Below are 17,267 nucleotides of genomic sequence, written 5' to 3'. Positions count from 1 at the left end.
TTTTGCTTCTTAATATAATTGATATGTTTTGTATTTGCATATTTTTCTTGATGGTGTGTTAAAAAGATTATGATAAATGATTATTATTGAATGAATCGTTAATGAATAATATAGTGAATGAATGATAAACAATAGTATATGATAAAAATTAAATAATAAAATTATTATATATAAAAAAATTATATTTTAAAAAAGTGCCGCTAAATAGTAAAAAAGTGATGGTAAAAATAATTGCAGGATTACTTTTTTGGTTAACAAAGTGTAGATAAATAGTAAAAAAATGCTATTGGAAAATAAAAAAAGTGCTGCTAAATTAAAATAAAGTGTCGCTATAAATATAAAATAAAGGTCGGAATTTTCTAAAATGCATCCTTTTTTCCCTCTTTGCAACACTAAAAAGTGTCGGAAGAATCTTTTACCAGCACTTTTCATTTGCTGGGATAAGTAAGCAAAAGTGTCGTCTCACTTCAGCATTTTTTCTTATATAGACCGACTTTTTTTTTGTGTCGCTATATGTCCTGCGACCCCACATATAGTGATATTTTGAGCAAGTGTCGGTAAAAAATACAGCAGCACTTTTTTGATGTTTTAGCGACATATAAAAGTGCTGCTATATCCCTTTTTTGTTGTAGTAGGACTACATCGATGACTTGTACTAAAATTGTGATAACTCTTTCGTGCGTCCGTTTAAGGCAATTCAAGTTGCATTAGAATGTCAACTAGAAGATCTTTTCTACCAATTTCACCCTAACTGAATTTCAGAAACCCAGTCAAAAATCCTTTCAAAGTCACTATTTTTGTGCAATAGCAGTTTGGACTCAACTATTTTTGACATTTTCATCATAAAACCATTCATTTTGATTCACATCGAGTTCAAAATCAAATGGAACTTGGCCAAAGCCCCTCTAAAATCATTTTGAAATTGTTTAAGACCTTTTTATACTTGTTTGGCCTAAATTTAGATCATATTAAGTAAAATTGATATATAACTCGCTCAATTAAGTTTTAGCTCATCCAAAGTGCCAGTTTGATTTAATTTTGTTCAAGTTGCCACCACATCTTATTTAGAGGCTAAAAAAGTCATTGAAAATATTTTTTTACCTCTTGACAACTTTATAATTGAAAATGGGGGCTTAAAATTCATTGTAGTCTTTTGTTTGAACTAAATTTATGAGATACTAGTGTAGGAACCCACGCAATGCAGCGGATATAATCATATTTGATTAAATGTAATAATATAAAAAATAATTTAAAATTTTTAGAATAGAATTATAATTCAATGAAAAACAACAAAAGATAAAAAACTATAGGAGAAAAAAATTTGTTACATAAAAATCGGATCCCTTTGTACCCTCATTTAAGGCATTCTCTACTAACACCGATGATTTCGTGAAATACCACAGTGCCTTCAACTCTTTTTCGGCAAGTCCATATCTTAGCTGATACTTCTCGTCCTTCGAGGCCATTAGAGGAGAGAGATACACACCCTTTGCATAATTATACATTACAAATTTAAGTGGTCAAGATCGAGGGAGGAGGGCTGAGGGCTAAGGTTAGAGTTCGACTCACCCGACGTTGATGGCAAGGGCGAGAGCGACGCACCTATAGGGCTTGAGGTTGAAGCAGACGTAGTAGGTGAGGTCGTTGTCAAAGATGCCGTAGCTGTGCCTATGGGCTCCTCGGGCAACTAATGAAGTAGGAAGTCGAAGCAGTGACATTACAGAGAATGAATTAATGAGACGGAAAGCTGAAGAGGCAGCTGTTATAGGGAAGGAATTAATGAGACGGAAAGCCGAAGTGGCAGACGTTACGAGAAAGGCTAGCAGTCGCAATGATTGGAGAGTAGAAATTTTGAGAAGGAGAGACTATGATGCTGCCACGTGGCAAAAGCTTATGAGAAATAATGTATGTGTATAGATGTTAGATTTAATGTTAGATTTAATAGAAATCAATTTATCTAATTAAAATGTAACTAACATAGATAATAATAATTAATAGGAAAAGCTTCAAATACCACTCATGTGGTTTCGCACTTTTTAACTTTATATCCTATAGTTTAAAGTGTATCAATTTAGTATCATGTGGTTTCGCACTTTATTACTTTAGTACTATGTGGTTTAAAATGCATCAATTTAGTACCGTATGGTTTCATTTTTTTTCTTTTCGTCGGCTCCTCTGTTAATATGTTGTTAAATTATATACAAAAAACTTCAGATACCCTACCTAAGTTTATCGAATATTTACTTTAGTACCCTTTAGTTTTAATTTTGTCACTGATTTATTTTTCTCCGTTAATATTTCATTAAATTATATACAAAAAAAACTTTAGATACCCTACCTAAGTTTATCGAATATTCACTTTAGTACCCTTAATTTTAACTTTGTCACTGATTTAACGAAAAAAATTAGTGAAATGGATAATGAAAAGGGATAAATGAAACCATAAGGTACTAACTTGTACATTTTAAACCACAGGGTACTAAAGTGAGAAAGTATGAAACCACGGAGGGGTATTTGAAGTTTCTCCGAAATTCTTTAGATCTCCAACGAAGGGCCCTTTATGACTGGTTGATGTGCTTCGACCTGTCGACTAACTATCCTACATCTTTTAAAAGGCTTAGACAAGTGTTTGGATAAGTTAGAGAAGTAATTGAATGGCCGGAAGCTAGAAAGTGCATTTCTGGCGAAATTCTGCATTGCGTACCGGTACAGCCATCATCTTGTACCGGTATACAATGGCAAAAACGTGACAGCAAGGTTAATTTGGTAATTTCACATCTAACACCTATCCATATCACCCCAGCACGACTCCTGGAGCTGGTGTATGATGCTAGAGCTCAGAGAAAAGATTTTTTTGCATCTCTCTCACTTTCTCTCTTTTGGGTTTCTCTAGAAGTCGCCGATTCGAGCCGATTTTGCGCCCCATTCGACGCTCGCTGAATTGGAGACTCAAGGGAAGCTTTTGGAACGTAAGTTGGAGGCTCTTTACTAACTTTCTTGTGATTATTACCAGGGAAAGCTAAGTTGCGGCTTTTGAAAGGTATATTATTTAAGATTTCTCTAGTTTGCGGTTTAGTGTCGGATTTTGAGTCGTTTCGGTTTTGTTGCTCCCAACTGAGTTGGAGGAGGATTCCAGCAGCTAGAGAGGGGTTATGTAGCTGTGATTTCTCCACTTTAGTGCAGGGAAAAGCTGCTGTGAAGTTGGTTAAAGGTAACTAGTGATTTTTGACGCTATTTCGAAATTATACGCAGATTAATTGAGTTAGTTGATACAGTTTGGAATTGTTTCTTCGCAGCAGGTTGTCGATTCAAATTGAGCTGAATTTGTGACCTTGGGGACTAGTTTAGAAGGTGCTTCAACTAAGGGTTAGTAGAAATTTTCGTTAGAAAACTGGTTAAACAAGATTCCGACTATATTACTTCATTATACAAGTGTTCTAATACCGTTTTGGCGATTGTTCGCAGCGGGATTGCAATCGACCTTTAGATTATCTTCGGTTGTCATTGGAGAACCTTTAGAGGTTAAACGTGAGGTATTGAACTGATCCAAAATAGGAATTCAAGCTACAAGTGAGAATTTTGCCGAAATTGGACTTTAGTAATCGTTTCGACGCGATTCGTATATTTCGTTTTCAGCAAGGTCGAGGCCTGGTTGAGCTGAATTTTGGGACTCCTTTGGGCTGGTTTGAGTTTAAATAGGTGGGTTTGACCTAACCAGAGTAAGTGAAGCCTCCTTATGTTCTATATGATACTATAGAATTTGTTCACTTTTGAGACTATATGATTGATAAGGGCATGGAATATCACCATTACCATGATTGACATACTTGAATGAAACCTCTATGAAGCTAATAGAACTTATGCATAGAAGTATTAATGTTAGCTCAGTTGAATAATGACTAGACAAATTTGTTATCCTTCCATAAAATAGAGAACAATGAACAATTCTATTAAGTTCCTATAAAGTAGCAAACAAGGATATGCATCTATGACTTCGTCGACATTTCTTTGTGACTTGATTGATAGTATATTGATAGTGAAAAGTTTCTAATGCAATATGTAAATTAGCATTATTTTCATGTGCTTATTAATCTAGTGGATACTAGTGCTTTTCATTTTCATCATGTTGAGATTCCGAACAATGAATTGAGAATGAGAACATGGCACGTTATGACATTATAATTGGAAATGGTTAAATCATGGATTATGCTTACTTGCCATTGTGCTCATTCGTACATGCTTGTGAGGGTCGCTCCCTACAAGCGGTCACTCCGGAGTTGGCCTACGCGACAGATTGATCGCTGGTGCGGGATTGGGTGCCAAATTGGATTGCCGTGGGGAGTGTACACTACCACGGGGCCATTAGGTGCGGCGCAAGCTAGACTACCCTGTGTAGATTCTTATGAATGAAATTAAAGTTCCAAATGACAGTTGATTGTGATGAATAACTCCCAGTTATAGTGTATAGTATTTACTTACACGTTCATGCTTATGTTCCTGCTTATGTTCATGCTTACGTATGTTCATGCTTAAGTTCATGCTTATGTTCATGCTTATGTTCTAGCGCAAAATAATTGCTATACTAGTTTTTGTTCAGTTGATACGTTTACAGTTGAAAGTATAATTATATGTTCACTACCTGTTAGCATTGTAGATATATTATGCAATTACTGTTCTTACTTTTCACTTAGTTCATTATGAACCTAGTGGTGTAATTCGCCGAGGCTGGCGGCTTACCCACTAGGAACTATTATTTAATAGTTATCATGCCCTTTTTATTGTTGTTTTTACAGGGCCACCTACAGGAGAAGCTAGGGACCGCGGCAAGGGAGTCGCGTCTAGCTAGTCTTAGCTTGCTGGTTTTACTAGGTGATCACCTTGCTACTCGTGCCACGGCCGAGGGTGATGTCCCCGTGTATATAGAGAGACTACCATTGTTCATGTATTTTAAGTAACCTTGTGATGTATATAGTGGTTTGAACTAGGAATTATAGTTATGATATTTCTTTTGGTGTTGAGATTTTGGATTCTATACTCACTGTTTTTCTGTTAAGGGTATTATTGCCTTACTTTGCTCTAATATCATGATAGAATTCTCCTAGGTTTTTTTTCTATCGACATGTGTTTCTTGTAGACGACTTATGTCACGCCCCGAGTCCGTCTATTTGGTCGGTTTCGAGCACGCCGACAGACCACCGAACGGACAGGATTTTTCTGGTACCGCAGACAGAGTCTTCCCTGTACGTCCAAGGCGTCGCAATCGATACAATATACGAAGTTCCAACTAAGAACACATTTCAATCAAAGATTGCATAAGGAAGTATCAAAAGCATAATCTACTTGCTATTACAAGCATTCACATTCACTAGATATATTTTACATCACAAATACTTATTACATTTAACTTCCAAATACAATCGAAATTATTACAAATTATTACAACTTGATTCTTTTTATTTTCTTACATCCCTAAGTAGTCGACTCAGGGTACCGCTATCTCTGGTTTCGGTGGTAGGGCGCTAAGTACGGAGCTATGCCCTCGCCTCGCGCCGCCGCGCCGCTCACGTGTGAACTTGTAACACTCCAAAACAAAGTGAGGTGAGAACCAATTCCATGGTTCCCAGTGGGTACGGCCACCCAAGAGAAGAGCTCGACCAATGGGCCCAAAAGAGGCACTGCAAACATGTTAGTCCAACAGATATCCACAATATTTAATGCAAATATTAAATACATGTTTATGCCTCAAGATATGCAGTATGTAGATTATGCAACTTATGCAAGTAGATTTATTGATTCTACTCTCTATCATTTACCATTCTTTATATTATTGGCAATCCTTTATCACTTAGCCATTCTTTATTATTATTTTTTTGTTATTCTTTACTCTTAACCACACGATGGTCCTTTGCCAATGCTCTTCTAAGGTCACTCTTACCTTAGCCAACTATGCCAATCCTCATGATCAAGACCTAATGCTCTCGGCTAACCCGTAGGTTTCGCCTCAAATCCCTGCTATCGGGGAGATACTCACTACAACCCGACGGGACCGTTCTTTGGGAAGATACTCGCTACAACCTAGTGAACCAACACTTACCAACCTAAATCCCTACTATCGGGGAGATACCCGCTACAACCCGACGGGACCGTTCTCTGGGGAGATACCCGCTACAACCCAGTGATGACAACTCCGGAGCTCATCGCCCAAGGGGGAGCTACCACCCTTGAGTAAGGACTAACAGGTGAGTATGAGCCATGATCAAATCCAAAATCTCGAGGATGTCAAGTTCAATCCATTCCTTAACTATAAGGATATCATGTCACATATGTCATTTTCTTGCATTCTTTACTTTCATGATGCCACACACTAAGTGTTCTTTAACTCTTATTATGCATTCATTGTCTTTTTAATGCCATACACACACTAAGTGTTCTTACTTTTCAATGTCAAGTTCTTTACTCTATTTGAGTTATCGTCCCAAATGCACATTCATACGAATCTAGCATATTATCACATTATGTCAACATACAAGTGTTCTTCAACATTTCCTACACATATTTGCGTTCTTATCAAAATAGTAATCATTATACATTTGGCACATAACTTATGCATTCTTTATTAGCATATATCTATGCATTCATGTCTAAAACATGCATAGTTCATCTACTATATTCCACAACATGGCAATATGTCATCAAGTATATGTTTCTATTTAACATAATCTACAATATGTTGATTCACAATATGTCATCATGCACATATACCACTAGCATCAAATGATATGTCAACATACATATAATCATTATCCAAAGTAGTCCATACTTAGCATCTCATGCATTCTTTTTGCATCTAATTCATTATGCATTTCATCTCTTTGGTAGGTAATATCAACTACATAGTATGTTTTAAGCATTCATATTATCATGTAAGCCTACCAATACAACTATGTGCATCAATTAGAAAACCATTACTCTTAGACATATAGGCGACCTAGTCGCTTCGATGAGCACAACCCACCTCAAAATGCTTTCCGATTGCTTGTAGTCACTTGCAATCGGCCTCCCGCGGCACCCGGCACCCGGTTTGACCCGATCTCTCGCGCGACCACCCGAACGGCCTCCAATCCACGATCCGAAAACTAAAGGTCTTCGGTTATGTGCCACGGTGCTTCAAATCCGTTTTCATGATTTTACGATGTCGCCTCGGCCCTCCAGGCGGAAACGAAGTCTAAACGTTCGTTTCTTTAATATCTTTACAACGGCTCGACGAATCGCCGAACTGACTTCGCCAACGCGTTCGTTTACCTAGCAATTAGGTTTACAGAGGGTCAAATGAGATCAAACCCTACTATTTACAAAAACCCCAAAATTGGAGCCCTAGATGCAAGTATAGCAAAATCCATCATTTAACTTCATGAATCATGCATTAACCACCTATTTAGCATCCTAGGATTCCTCTAAATCCATTCTTAGAGCATATAATTAAAGCTCTAAAGATCTACCATTAAAAACCTAGCCTCTACACATGCTCCAATTAACCCAAATTAAATGGATTCAACATGCTAATCAACACATTAGAGGCTATTGAACACTAAGCATTAAGGATTAAACCAAATCCTAGCTTAAATTATGAGATCTCACCTTAGACCACCATGCTCATCAAGCTAAATCCACCATTGGAAAGCTTGCTTCCACCATTAGAGAGCTTCAACTTCATCTCCACCATCATCTCCTCCAAAATTTCAATTTTGGGAGAAAAATCTAAAGAGATGAGAAAGATTTCTAGAGAGAGAAAGGAGAGTTTCTCTCTCCCCACCATGTGTGCGTGTGTGGGCTGGTGTAGTGCACGGTTGAGGGAGAAGAAGAAGGCTAGTGCAGATTTTACACAAAGCCCTATCAACAATGCACTATTCACATCAGTTTAGCAGATACAAACTGACGTTTTTCGCCGGAGCCCTTCTGAATGTCTGTTTGAGCTCAAACTTGACAGAGAGGCTCGGTTTAACGTACTGAGTAAGAATATATCTTAAGTTTTCAGTTTCGACCCCGTTTGGTCACCGAAAATTGTACCGAACTGTAATCTTTATCAGATAATTGTCGGATTTTATTTTTTACCTTCCGGGTGTCAGAATAATATGAAACTTTAAATCTAGCCTCATAAAAATATTTCTGACTTGTTCTCCAATTTTCATAATTTTCTGAAACTGTGCATTTTCTGCTAATTTATCTGTCCCGTTTCCAACAGAAAATTTTAAATCTTCTGTTTTCATTCCGATTTCAGCACAAGTCACTTTTGATTTATATTTTACCTCTCTAAATCTAATAAAAATAGTATCTCACACTATTTTTATTTATTTTTATTTTTATACCAAAATCTGGTATGTTACACCTTATATACTGTAGGTATATGGCGGATCTGTGCACGTACCGGATATGCTTCCGTTGGTACCCGGGCGTGACACTGTGGTTTCGTTTTTCTCTTTTTATTATCGATTTTTTTATTATTTTTTATTAAATCACTGACAAAATTAAAATTAAAGGGTACTAAAGTAAATATTCAATAAATCTAGATGGGTATCTAAAGTTTTTTTTTATATATAATTTAACGAAAAATTAAGGAAAAAATTGTCGAAAAGATAAAAACAAAACTACAGTAAGGCAAATTGATATACTTTAATCACAGAATACTAAAGTGAGAAAGTGCGAAACCATGAGGGGGTTTTTGAAGTTTTCCCTTAATATTATTACTCCAGTAATAATATTTAGATTGATAGATGGTGAAGCTGGTGGGCGTGTTTGGTTCGCTTCTTTTTCACTATGGAATCAGAATCGGAATGGGTGAATCCGTTTTGTGGGTGTTTGGTACGCAGGAGTCTCATTCCAATTCCGATTCCCGAGTGGAATGCGAATACCCTAATCACCTCTCTTTTCAATCCAGCCTAGAAGCCCAATCCGGACGGAATGGATATTTATTCAAATTAAATTTATTTTTTTTAAAATTTTTTTAATTAAAATATGATTTAAAATTTAAAAATTAAATATATAATTTTAAATTTTAATTTGAAGTTAAATTAAAAATTAAAATTTAATCAAGTATTTTGAATCTAACTTATGAATTTGAATTTAAATTAAATGTTAATTTATATAAAATTTATTCAAATTTTATTTCAAACTTAAATTAAATATATGGATTCAAATTAAACTTTAGATTGTAATTTTAAGTTTGAATTTGAATAAATCAAAATTTAGTTTCATATTTTGAATTATCCACTCAACTTCAAAGTTTATTTTTTTTAAAAAAATAGATTTAAAATTTTGACATTATTTCAAAATCTTGATGTAAATTTTTAATATTTAATTTATAATTTGAATTTAAATTAATATATTATAAAAATAATGTTAGTATATTAGTTTGATTACGTTTTTTATATCTACCTGAACCAAACACCGGCAATGAGAATGATTTATTCCAATTCCAATTCAGGTCAAACAAAATTAGGTAATGAGTCATTCCGATTCCGATTTCAGCTTATTTTGATTTCGACTCTGACTTCGATCCAAACACGCCCGCCGGTTTTTCTATTTTCTATTCTACAATATATTTAAAAAGATTGGATTAGATATATAAGATTTGATCGGTTCTAATTAATACTATTATATTTACAAAACCGAAAAAAAATTATAACTTGGGCCGGGCCGGCCCGCTAGCCTAAGAGGCACGGCCCAGCACGGCCCACGGTTGTGCCAGACCGGGCGGGCTAGCGAGGCTCTCAGCCCGTATTACGGTCCTTTTTCGCGAGGCTCTCAGTCGTTTTTCCGTGCGGGAAAACCCTAGCCTATATAAGAGCGATGCGATCGCGCTGCTCTCCGAAAATCCCAAGATCTCTCGCCTCCGCGCCTGCTTCCTGCTCGCCGCCCTTGGTACCCGCAGGCTAAAACCCTAGTAGATAGCCCTCCCTAATCAATCCCTCAGCGGGCGGCGGCGGCGGCGGCGGCGATGGCGGACACGCTGGTACTCCGCGGGACGATGCGCGGGCACACGGACGTGGTGACGGCGATCGCGACCCCGATCGACAACTCGGACCGGATCGTGTCGTCGTCGCGCGACAAGTCGGTGCTGGTGTGGAAGCTGACGAAGGACGCGGCGTCGGCGGGCGGCGACGCGGCGTACGGCGTGCCCCAGCGGCGGCTGACGGGGCACTCGCACTTCGTGCAGGACGTGGTGCTGAGCTCGGACGGGCAGTTCGCGCTCTCGGGGTCCTGGGACGCGGAGCTGCGGCTCTGGGACATCAACCTCGGCACCACGACCCGGCGCTTCGTGGGGCACACGAAGGACGTGCTGTCCGTGGCCTTCTCCGTGGACAACCGGCAGATCGTGTCGGCCTCGCGCGACCGCACCATCAAGCTCTGGAACACCCTGGGCGAGTGCAAGTACACCATCCAGGACGCCGACGCTCACACCAACTGGGTCAGCTGCGTGCGCTTCTCCCCCAGCACCTACCAGCCGCTCATCGTCTCCGGCTCCTGGGACCGCACCGTCAAGGTCTGGAACCTCACCAACTGCAAGCTCCGCTGCACCCTCACCGGCCACGCCGGCTACGTCAACACCGTCGCCGTCAGCCCCGACGGCTCCCTCTGCGCCAGCGGCGGCAAGGACGGCGTCACCCTCCTCTGGGACCTCGCCGAGGGCAAGCGCCTCTACTCCCTCGACGCCGGCGCCATCATCCACGCCCTCTGCTTCAGCCCCAACCGCTACTGGCTCTGCGCCGCCACCCAGGACAGCGTCAAGATCTGGGACCTCGAGAGCAAGTCCATCGTCCAGGACCTCAAGCCCGAGACCCCCACCAGCAAGAACCAGGCAAGAACACTCTCAGTAACACCCATCATCCTCCTCATTTTCTTCATCATCTTTATTATTTATTATTCATTATTCTGCGCTGAATTAAATTCCCCTCCTATCGTACGCACGCCTCCCTCATACGCATCGCATGGTCCGCAATTGTAATTGTTTCCACGCATTCCTCCGGAGAGGCTCTCCATGCCCCAGTCCGCACCGGCTGTTTTCTTCGCAACGCAGATCGCACAAAGTGGCTACCCGAGAATTGTAAAACATATTCAGATTCCCTAAAATCGGATTTATTTAGTTTCCCTTAATAAATTTTTTTTACGAGATGGATTAGGAAAAATAAATCAATATCACAAGAAGAGTTAGACGGAGATTTCTTCCCCCAATTATTACAGGAGAGAATGCCTAATCTCGACTGAAAACAAAAAAAACTTAAAAACAAAGAGAAGTGGTAGGATAATGGAAGGAATTTATCAACGTTATATATGTGTTGATCTACATTGATGTTCCAAAGCGTATAGCGGCCCTGATTATTCGCTTCGATTTGACCCAGGCTGGCGAGCCTAAAAAGCGATTGTGTTCGTATGGCGATTCATGCTGGTGCTGCAGTTCTTGCATGCATTCTATAAACAACGCTTTGTCAAGCACTCTAATGCTTGGGATTTCTTAAGGTAGTATTACACGGGAATTCCTCAAATAGCGTATAAGTATGGTTAATTTTGATACTCAGATTTTTCTTCTTATCAGAAGAAACGAAGATGTAGTGTGTAATTCAATTTAGGGCCTGTTTGGTTCACGATTTGTAGAATATTCCGGTAATCCTCTATATTTTCTATTGAAAATATTCAAATCATTACAATTGAACTCAAGTGGGTAGTTGTAAAAGGTTGTTAGTGAAGTAGTGGAACCATTGTAGATTTTTAGGTAGTAGGTTGGAATACTGGATTATCATGGATTAAGAGGTATTCTCATTTTCATAGTTGATAGGAATTATTAGTAATCTATTAATAAGAATACTCTAGGTCTCAACAATCTCCAAACCCAAAGTGGCTTGCTAAGTCAGTAACAAACTTGCCATTCCAAATATAGTAACATTCCTTGAATATCGCAAACCTTGAATCAAAATGGCCCCTTAGTTTAAAGCTTTCAGCCTTTGTTACATCACACCATATTGAGCATATGCGCTTAAATGAAAACAATTATTTTTTACGCAAAATGCCGTGTCATATAATAGTTGTCGACATTTCTTTGCTTTAGAAGTTAATGAGAGGTATTTGTAATTTGCATGTTTGTTGGCCGGATGGCTAATGAAGTGAGGAAGTATTCCAACTATGTAATTATCGTTGTGCTCCCAGTGTTTTTTTTGTTATAATCTCGTTGAATGAAACTAACTTGAGGCCTTTAACCCAACAAAATTGCAATGTCCTTGATTTGCAGAACTTGCTGGACATCTTTTATTCTTTCTGAAAAATGGACTGGAAAATGTGTGAATTGTTTCTTTTCATAAAATTGTTAGTCTATGGAAGTACCTAATTAATCAACATCAAGTGGTTTCATGGAACGTATTCCTTAGAAAAACTTGTTTATATTAGTTAATTTATTATTATTATTATTATTGTTGTTGTTGTTGTTGTTGTTGTTGTTGACTGCTAGATTGATTAGCTTAAATTTATTTTTCTTGAGATCAACCTTTGAGCGTGTTTTAGCTATTTCTCTTTTCTTATGTTTGTATTGTTTATATGATCCAATCTTTATTTATTGCCTTGGATGGATGGCTCAATGGACAATCAAACATATCCAGAAATCATGTTTCCCTCCCTCGTCCTCTCTCTCTCTCTATTTTTATACTCACTCTATATGTATGTACACTCATGCGCGTGTGTGTTGATTTTATCAGTTCGATTTGCTGGAGGTGCTAGAAGAAATTACTTAGGGATTGAAGAATGACAATACATTTAATGCCTATTCAGGCGTCACTATATTTCCTTATTCAATTATTGCTGTGTCCTAGCCAGTATAAATCTCCTTCAAGATAAATTTAGCTACGAACTTGCCACCATAAGACAACAACTAATCCTTTTTTTTTATGATAACTCTGGCAGATGTTGTATTGCACGAGCTTGAGTTGGAGCATCGACGGGAGCACGCTGTTCACCGGTTACACCGACGGAACCATCAGGGTGTGGAAAGTCAACCCATATTAGGAGATAATGGTTCAAACTTTTTTTTTTTTTCTCTCAGGGACAATTTTTTGATCGTTTTTAACCTTGTCTTCAATTCCATGCATGGTATTTATCTTCCTAGTTATTGCAGTTGTTCGGCTGAATTTACGTGAGCATTTGTTTTTGGAAGTTGTGTTACTCCTTAGATCTCTCTACAATTACTCGGATTTTAATTTTATCTCTTGAAAATTAGTGTCTACTGTAGCAGTTTATTTTACGCTAGGAAGTTTGTTGATGGTGTGAATTTTCTTTGGCATCTATATGTTTTGGTGGGTATAAATTGACCCCTCAACTTCTCTGTGCGTAGAGGGTAGCAATCAGTATGCTAGCCTCTGTTGATCGGGTTAAATAGCCATGAGGAGTTTCTGAACTTCCAGTCAACTTCAATTAGGTCCTTGGACCTTCGGTTCAACATTGGGAACTCTTTTTGGTGGTCTTGCCTTTAGTTTTGATTAGAGTGAATATTGTTGGCTGCTGGCTGCAGCTGATGCATTTGACATACATGTGTTTGTTTGGGTGAAAATGAGGGGGAAGTGGAGAAGGGGGAAGTTGTTTACGCCGTAAACTATCACTTCCGTTGTTTGTTTTGCCGTAATTTTATTACGGCTGAAAGTCGAGTTCACCCTTCCACGGGGCGAAGTCAATTCCGGTGAAGTGCAAAGAAGCAAAGGAGCTTGTTAAATTTGGTTAGGTAAGGTGATCAAATTTAGTTAGGCAAGTTTTAATATATTTTTTGTCTAATTTGTATATTTAGAAAATGATGAAAAATGAATTTGTTAAATGTTAATAATTTTTCAACTTTAGAATTTTATTTGTTGCATTATTATAATTTATATGCAAACAAATAATATAATTTTTTTAAAATTTTATTTTATAATTATACATATATATAATTATATTAATTTTTATTTATTATAATTTATTATTCACTAANTTGCATTTTTCTGTGCCAAATATCATAATTCTTTCCATCTAGCTTATCACCTCTGGTGAGATCAGCTATGATGTTCTTGGAAGTCATTTCACTACATTCAAAAAAATAGGTTTGGACATTAGGCACATATTCCGAAAAAATTAACAAGATTGGAATATTATCCTCAACACAACGGGATCGAAAACTTCGCTATGCTCATAATCATCACCCAGTGTCGGTTCAAAATATCACAATCTTATTAATTTTCTATTAATTTTGAAACTTATCCAAAAGTTGGAACTCATCCATTTTAAAGAGCACATCTTTTTTTAAAAAAATTTATATACGAATAATATTATCACACAGATAAAAAAAAAAGAGTACTTATGCCAAAATTTAATTTGAAAAACGTCGACGCTGCGCAAAACACATTCTTTTACATGGCCTTAATTATTACATCACCTTTTGCATAATTAAAACCTACTACATCACTACAAGATGTACATCAGAAAATGAATATTCTACAGGAATGCTGCACACGTCAAACCCGTCTTTCCAAAATTAAATTTTGTTAAAAAAAAATCGAATTCACATAAGTACTTATATGCCAAAAGATACACAATCATATGCTACATAAGCATTAAAAAAAACATCCACATAGGATAGATTGAACAAACAATACATGCATGGCAAAAAAATATGTATTCCAAAAATATTATCATGCAGGAAATAAAAAAATACCATAATTTTTTTTTTTGGACTGCGCGTGGCGAGCCGGGCCGGCTTCAGACCCTGCTCGGGCTCAGGCAGGCCCGCACAGGGCCAAGCCCAGCACAGGGTGCGTGCCCACAGGGGGCCGGACCCTCACTGTACGCGCGGGCGCGGCCCGTGCCCGCAGCAGGCCGAGGCCTGCGCGGTGCCCTCGGGTGCAGCCCGTGCCCGCAGTGGNAACTTTAGAATTTTATTTGTTGCATTATTATAATTTATATGCAAACAAATAATATAATTTTTTTAAAATTTTATTTTATAATTATACATATATATAATTATATTAATTTTTATTTATTATAATTTATTATTCACTAAGTTACAAAATAGATAATAATATCACTTCGGAGGTAAGTATATCGGTGATGGAGAGCTGCATTTTTTACTTCCTACCAAACAAAGAACAGAAATGTACTTTCATAGTTAGAAACAAACAGCGGAAGTGAATTAATTTTTTCCTAAACTTCACTTCAACCCAAAGTCCACTTTTATCCCAAGTCTACTTACATTGAAACAAACATGCCCCACACAAGGCTGTCACCCTTTACCTAGGGGTGAATACGGTCGTATTTTGGCGAAATCATATCCGTATTTATATTTTGCAAAGTTTTCGTTATCATATCCGCTTTAAATGAATTCGGATTTGTATTCAAGTCTTATTTGCTTTCACATATTATTCAAATAATATACAATAATGTGCATATATAAATATAGTGTAGAGCTAATATGCTATCGGAAGTATAGAGGATTTGATGCTTTCGATTTTTTAACTCTTGGATCAAGAATTATACGGTTTGGATGATTTTGGTCCTTTCTAGGGTTGAGTAATATCTCTGAGGTTGAGTGGTCCCCACAGGATAATAGAATTAATTCAAAGGTTAGAAATGATTAAATAAAATGATATAAGGGCCAAAAAGTCAGAAACATAAGATCATCTATGCTTTCGATAGTATATGCTTTCGATAGTATAGTAGTTCTACTCTATAAATATAAATATAAATTAAAATTAACGCAAATAAGAAACGCTATGCAATTAAAGATGGCCAATTTGCATAAAAAATTCACTTATTTTGGGCTTTTGCAAAACTGGGCCATATTTTTCGGTTTTGTAGATTCGGTCCGTTTTTTCAGCAAACTGACCAAAATACCCTTATTACTTTTTCTCTTTTCTCTTTTCTCTTTCTCTCTCCTCTTCGTTTCTCTCGTTCTTTTTTTTTTCTCGCCGAAAAAAGTAACGAAGGCAGAGGCGGAGGCAGAAACGGTCCGCCTCGCCTCTCACCCTCATGCTCTCGCCCTTGCCCTCGCCCATGCACCCCCCACCTTTCTCGCCTCCGACCCCACCAAGACCGCGTCGCGACTTTTTTTTTTTTAATATTTTTCTTTTCTTTTCTTTCTCGACTTTCCTCCAGTCTCCGACGACGACGCCTCTCTCGCTCTTCCCCGCCCTTCTCGCCCCTCCCTCTCCCTCCTTCTCTGTCGCGTCCGACGACGATGCATTTTCGCCGGCGCCGACGTCGACACCGTAGAGGTCACTGCGGCGCTGCAGCCTCGGAGTGGGGGGCCGTTAGCGGCGTCGTTGCCGGCGCTGTGGCTGTTGGCAGAGAGGGTGACAAAAAAAAAAATATAGAAAAAACAAAAAAAAATAAAGATAAAAAATTATATAAAAAGAAGGATGAAGATGAAATTACATCGTTAACTGCAAAAAAAATTATAAGTTGTACTACTTAAGATGTAAACTGCAGCTTTAAGATAAAAATTACACTCTTTAAACGAAAATTACACTCTTTGAGAGATATTTGCACTCTTTCAGATGTAAACTGCATCCATTAAGATGAAAGTTACACTCTTTAAACCAAAATTGCACTATTTCTCCTCTTGTTGCACCATTTTTTCTCTTATTATACTATTTTTTATCTTAAACTGCACAATTTAAGAGATATTTATACTGTTTCTCCTCTTGTTGCACTGTTTCTCCTCTTGTTGCACCATTTCTCCTTCTGTTACACTATTTTTTATCTTAAACTGCACCCCTTTAAGAGATATTTATACTGTTTCTCCTCTTGTTGCGCTATTTTTTCTCTTGTTGCACTATTTCTTCTCTTGTTGCACTATTTCTTCTCTTGTGCTCAGTAACAAGAGGAGAAATAGTGCAACAAGAGGAAAAACAGTGCAACAAGAGTAGAAACAATATAAATATTTCTTAAAGAGGTGCAGTTTAAGATAAAAAACAGTGTAACAGGAAGAGAAATGGTGCAACAAGAGGAGAAACAGTGCAACAAGAGGAGAAACAGTAAACATGATGAATTCTACATTTGACGTCGAAATTCTATTTTTAATGTGAGAAATTTGCTTTTAATGTGAGAAACTCTCTATAAACGTGAGAAAGTCTACATTTGACGTAGGTAATTCTACTTTCAATGTGAGAAATTTGGTTTTAACGTGATAAAGAGGAGAACAACGTGGTAAAAAAGAGAATAATATGATAAAAAATAGAATTTGACGTGTTAAATTCTCTATAAAT

General features: G+C 37.7%; 1 protein-coding gene and 1 long non-coding RNA gene across 3 annotated transcripts; both read left to right on the top strand.

Moving 5' to 3' along the window:
• Window positions 2,850-5,030, top strand: LOC109722512. Of its 2 annotated transcripts, none has more exons than XR_002219496.1 (5): window positions 2,850-3,211; window positions 3,300-3,366; window positions 3,466-3,533; window positions 3,637-3,699; window positions 4,794-5,030. It is a non-coding gene; the product is annotated as an uncharacterized LOC109722512 (long non-coding RNA). The 2 variants fall into 2 exon arrangements; XR_002219495.1 differs by having other exon boundaries at window positions 3,297-3,366.
• On the top strand, window positions 9,835-13,275 carry LOC109722377 (guanine nucleotide-binding protein subunit beta-like protein). Its single transcript, XM_020250426.1, has 2 exons — window positions 9,835-10,855; window positions 12,946-13,275. The coding sequence occupies exons 1-2, from the start codon at window positions 9,995-9,997 to the stop codon at window positions 13,045-13,047; spliced, it is 963 nt and encodes a 320-aa protein (XP_020106015.1). The 5' UTR covers window positions 9,835-9,994; the 3' UTR covers window positions 13,048-13,275.

This window comes from Ananas comosus, linkage group 16 (assembly GCF_001540865.1).
Source record: "Ananas comosus cultivar F153 linkage group 16, ASM154086v1, whole genome shotgun sequence".
NCBI classification, from domain to species: Eukaryota; Viridiplantae; Streptophyta; class Magnoliopsida; order Poales; family Bromeliaceae; genus Ananas; species Ananas comosus.
Note: the sequence above shows the minus strand (reverse complement) of the source record. Positions and strands in the feature narration are given on the sequence as shown.

Bases quoted from the DNA above. Each gene is read 5' to 3' on its own strand.
- LOC109722377 (XM_020250426.1), top strand. From the start codon at position 9,995: ATGGCGGACACGCTGGTACTCCGCGGGACGATGCGCGGGCACACGGAC. The intron at 10,856-12,945 runs GCAAGAACACTC...TAACTCTGGCAG, and splicing joins CCCCCACCAGCAAGAACCAG to ATGTTGTATTGCACGAGCTT.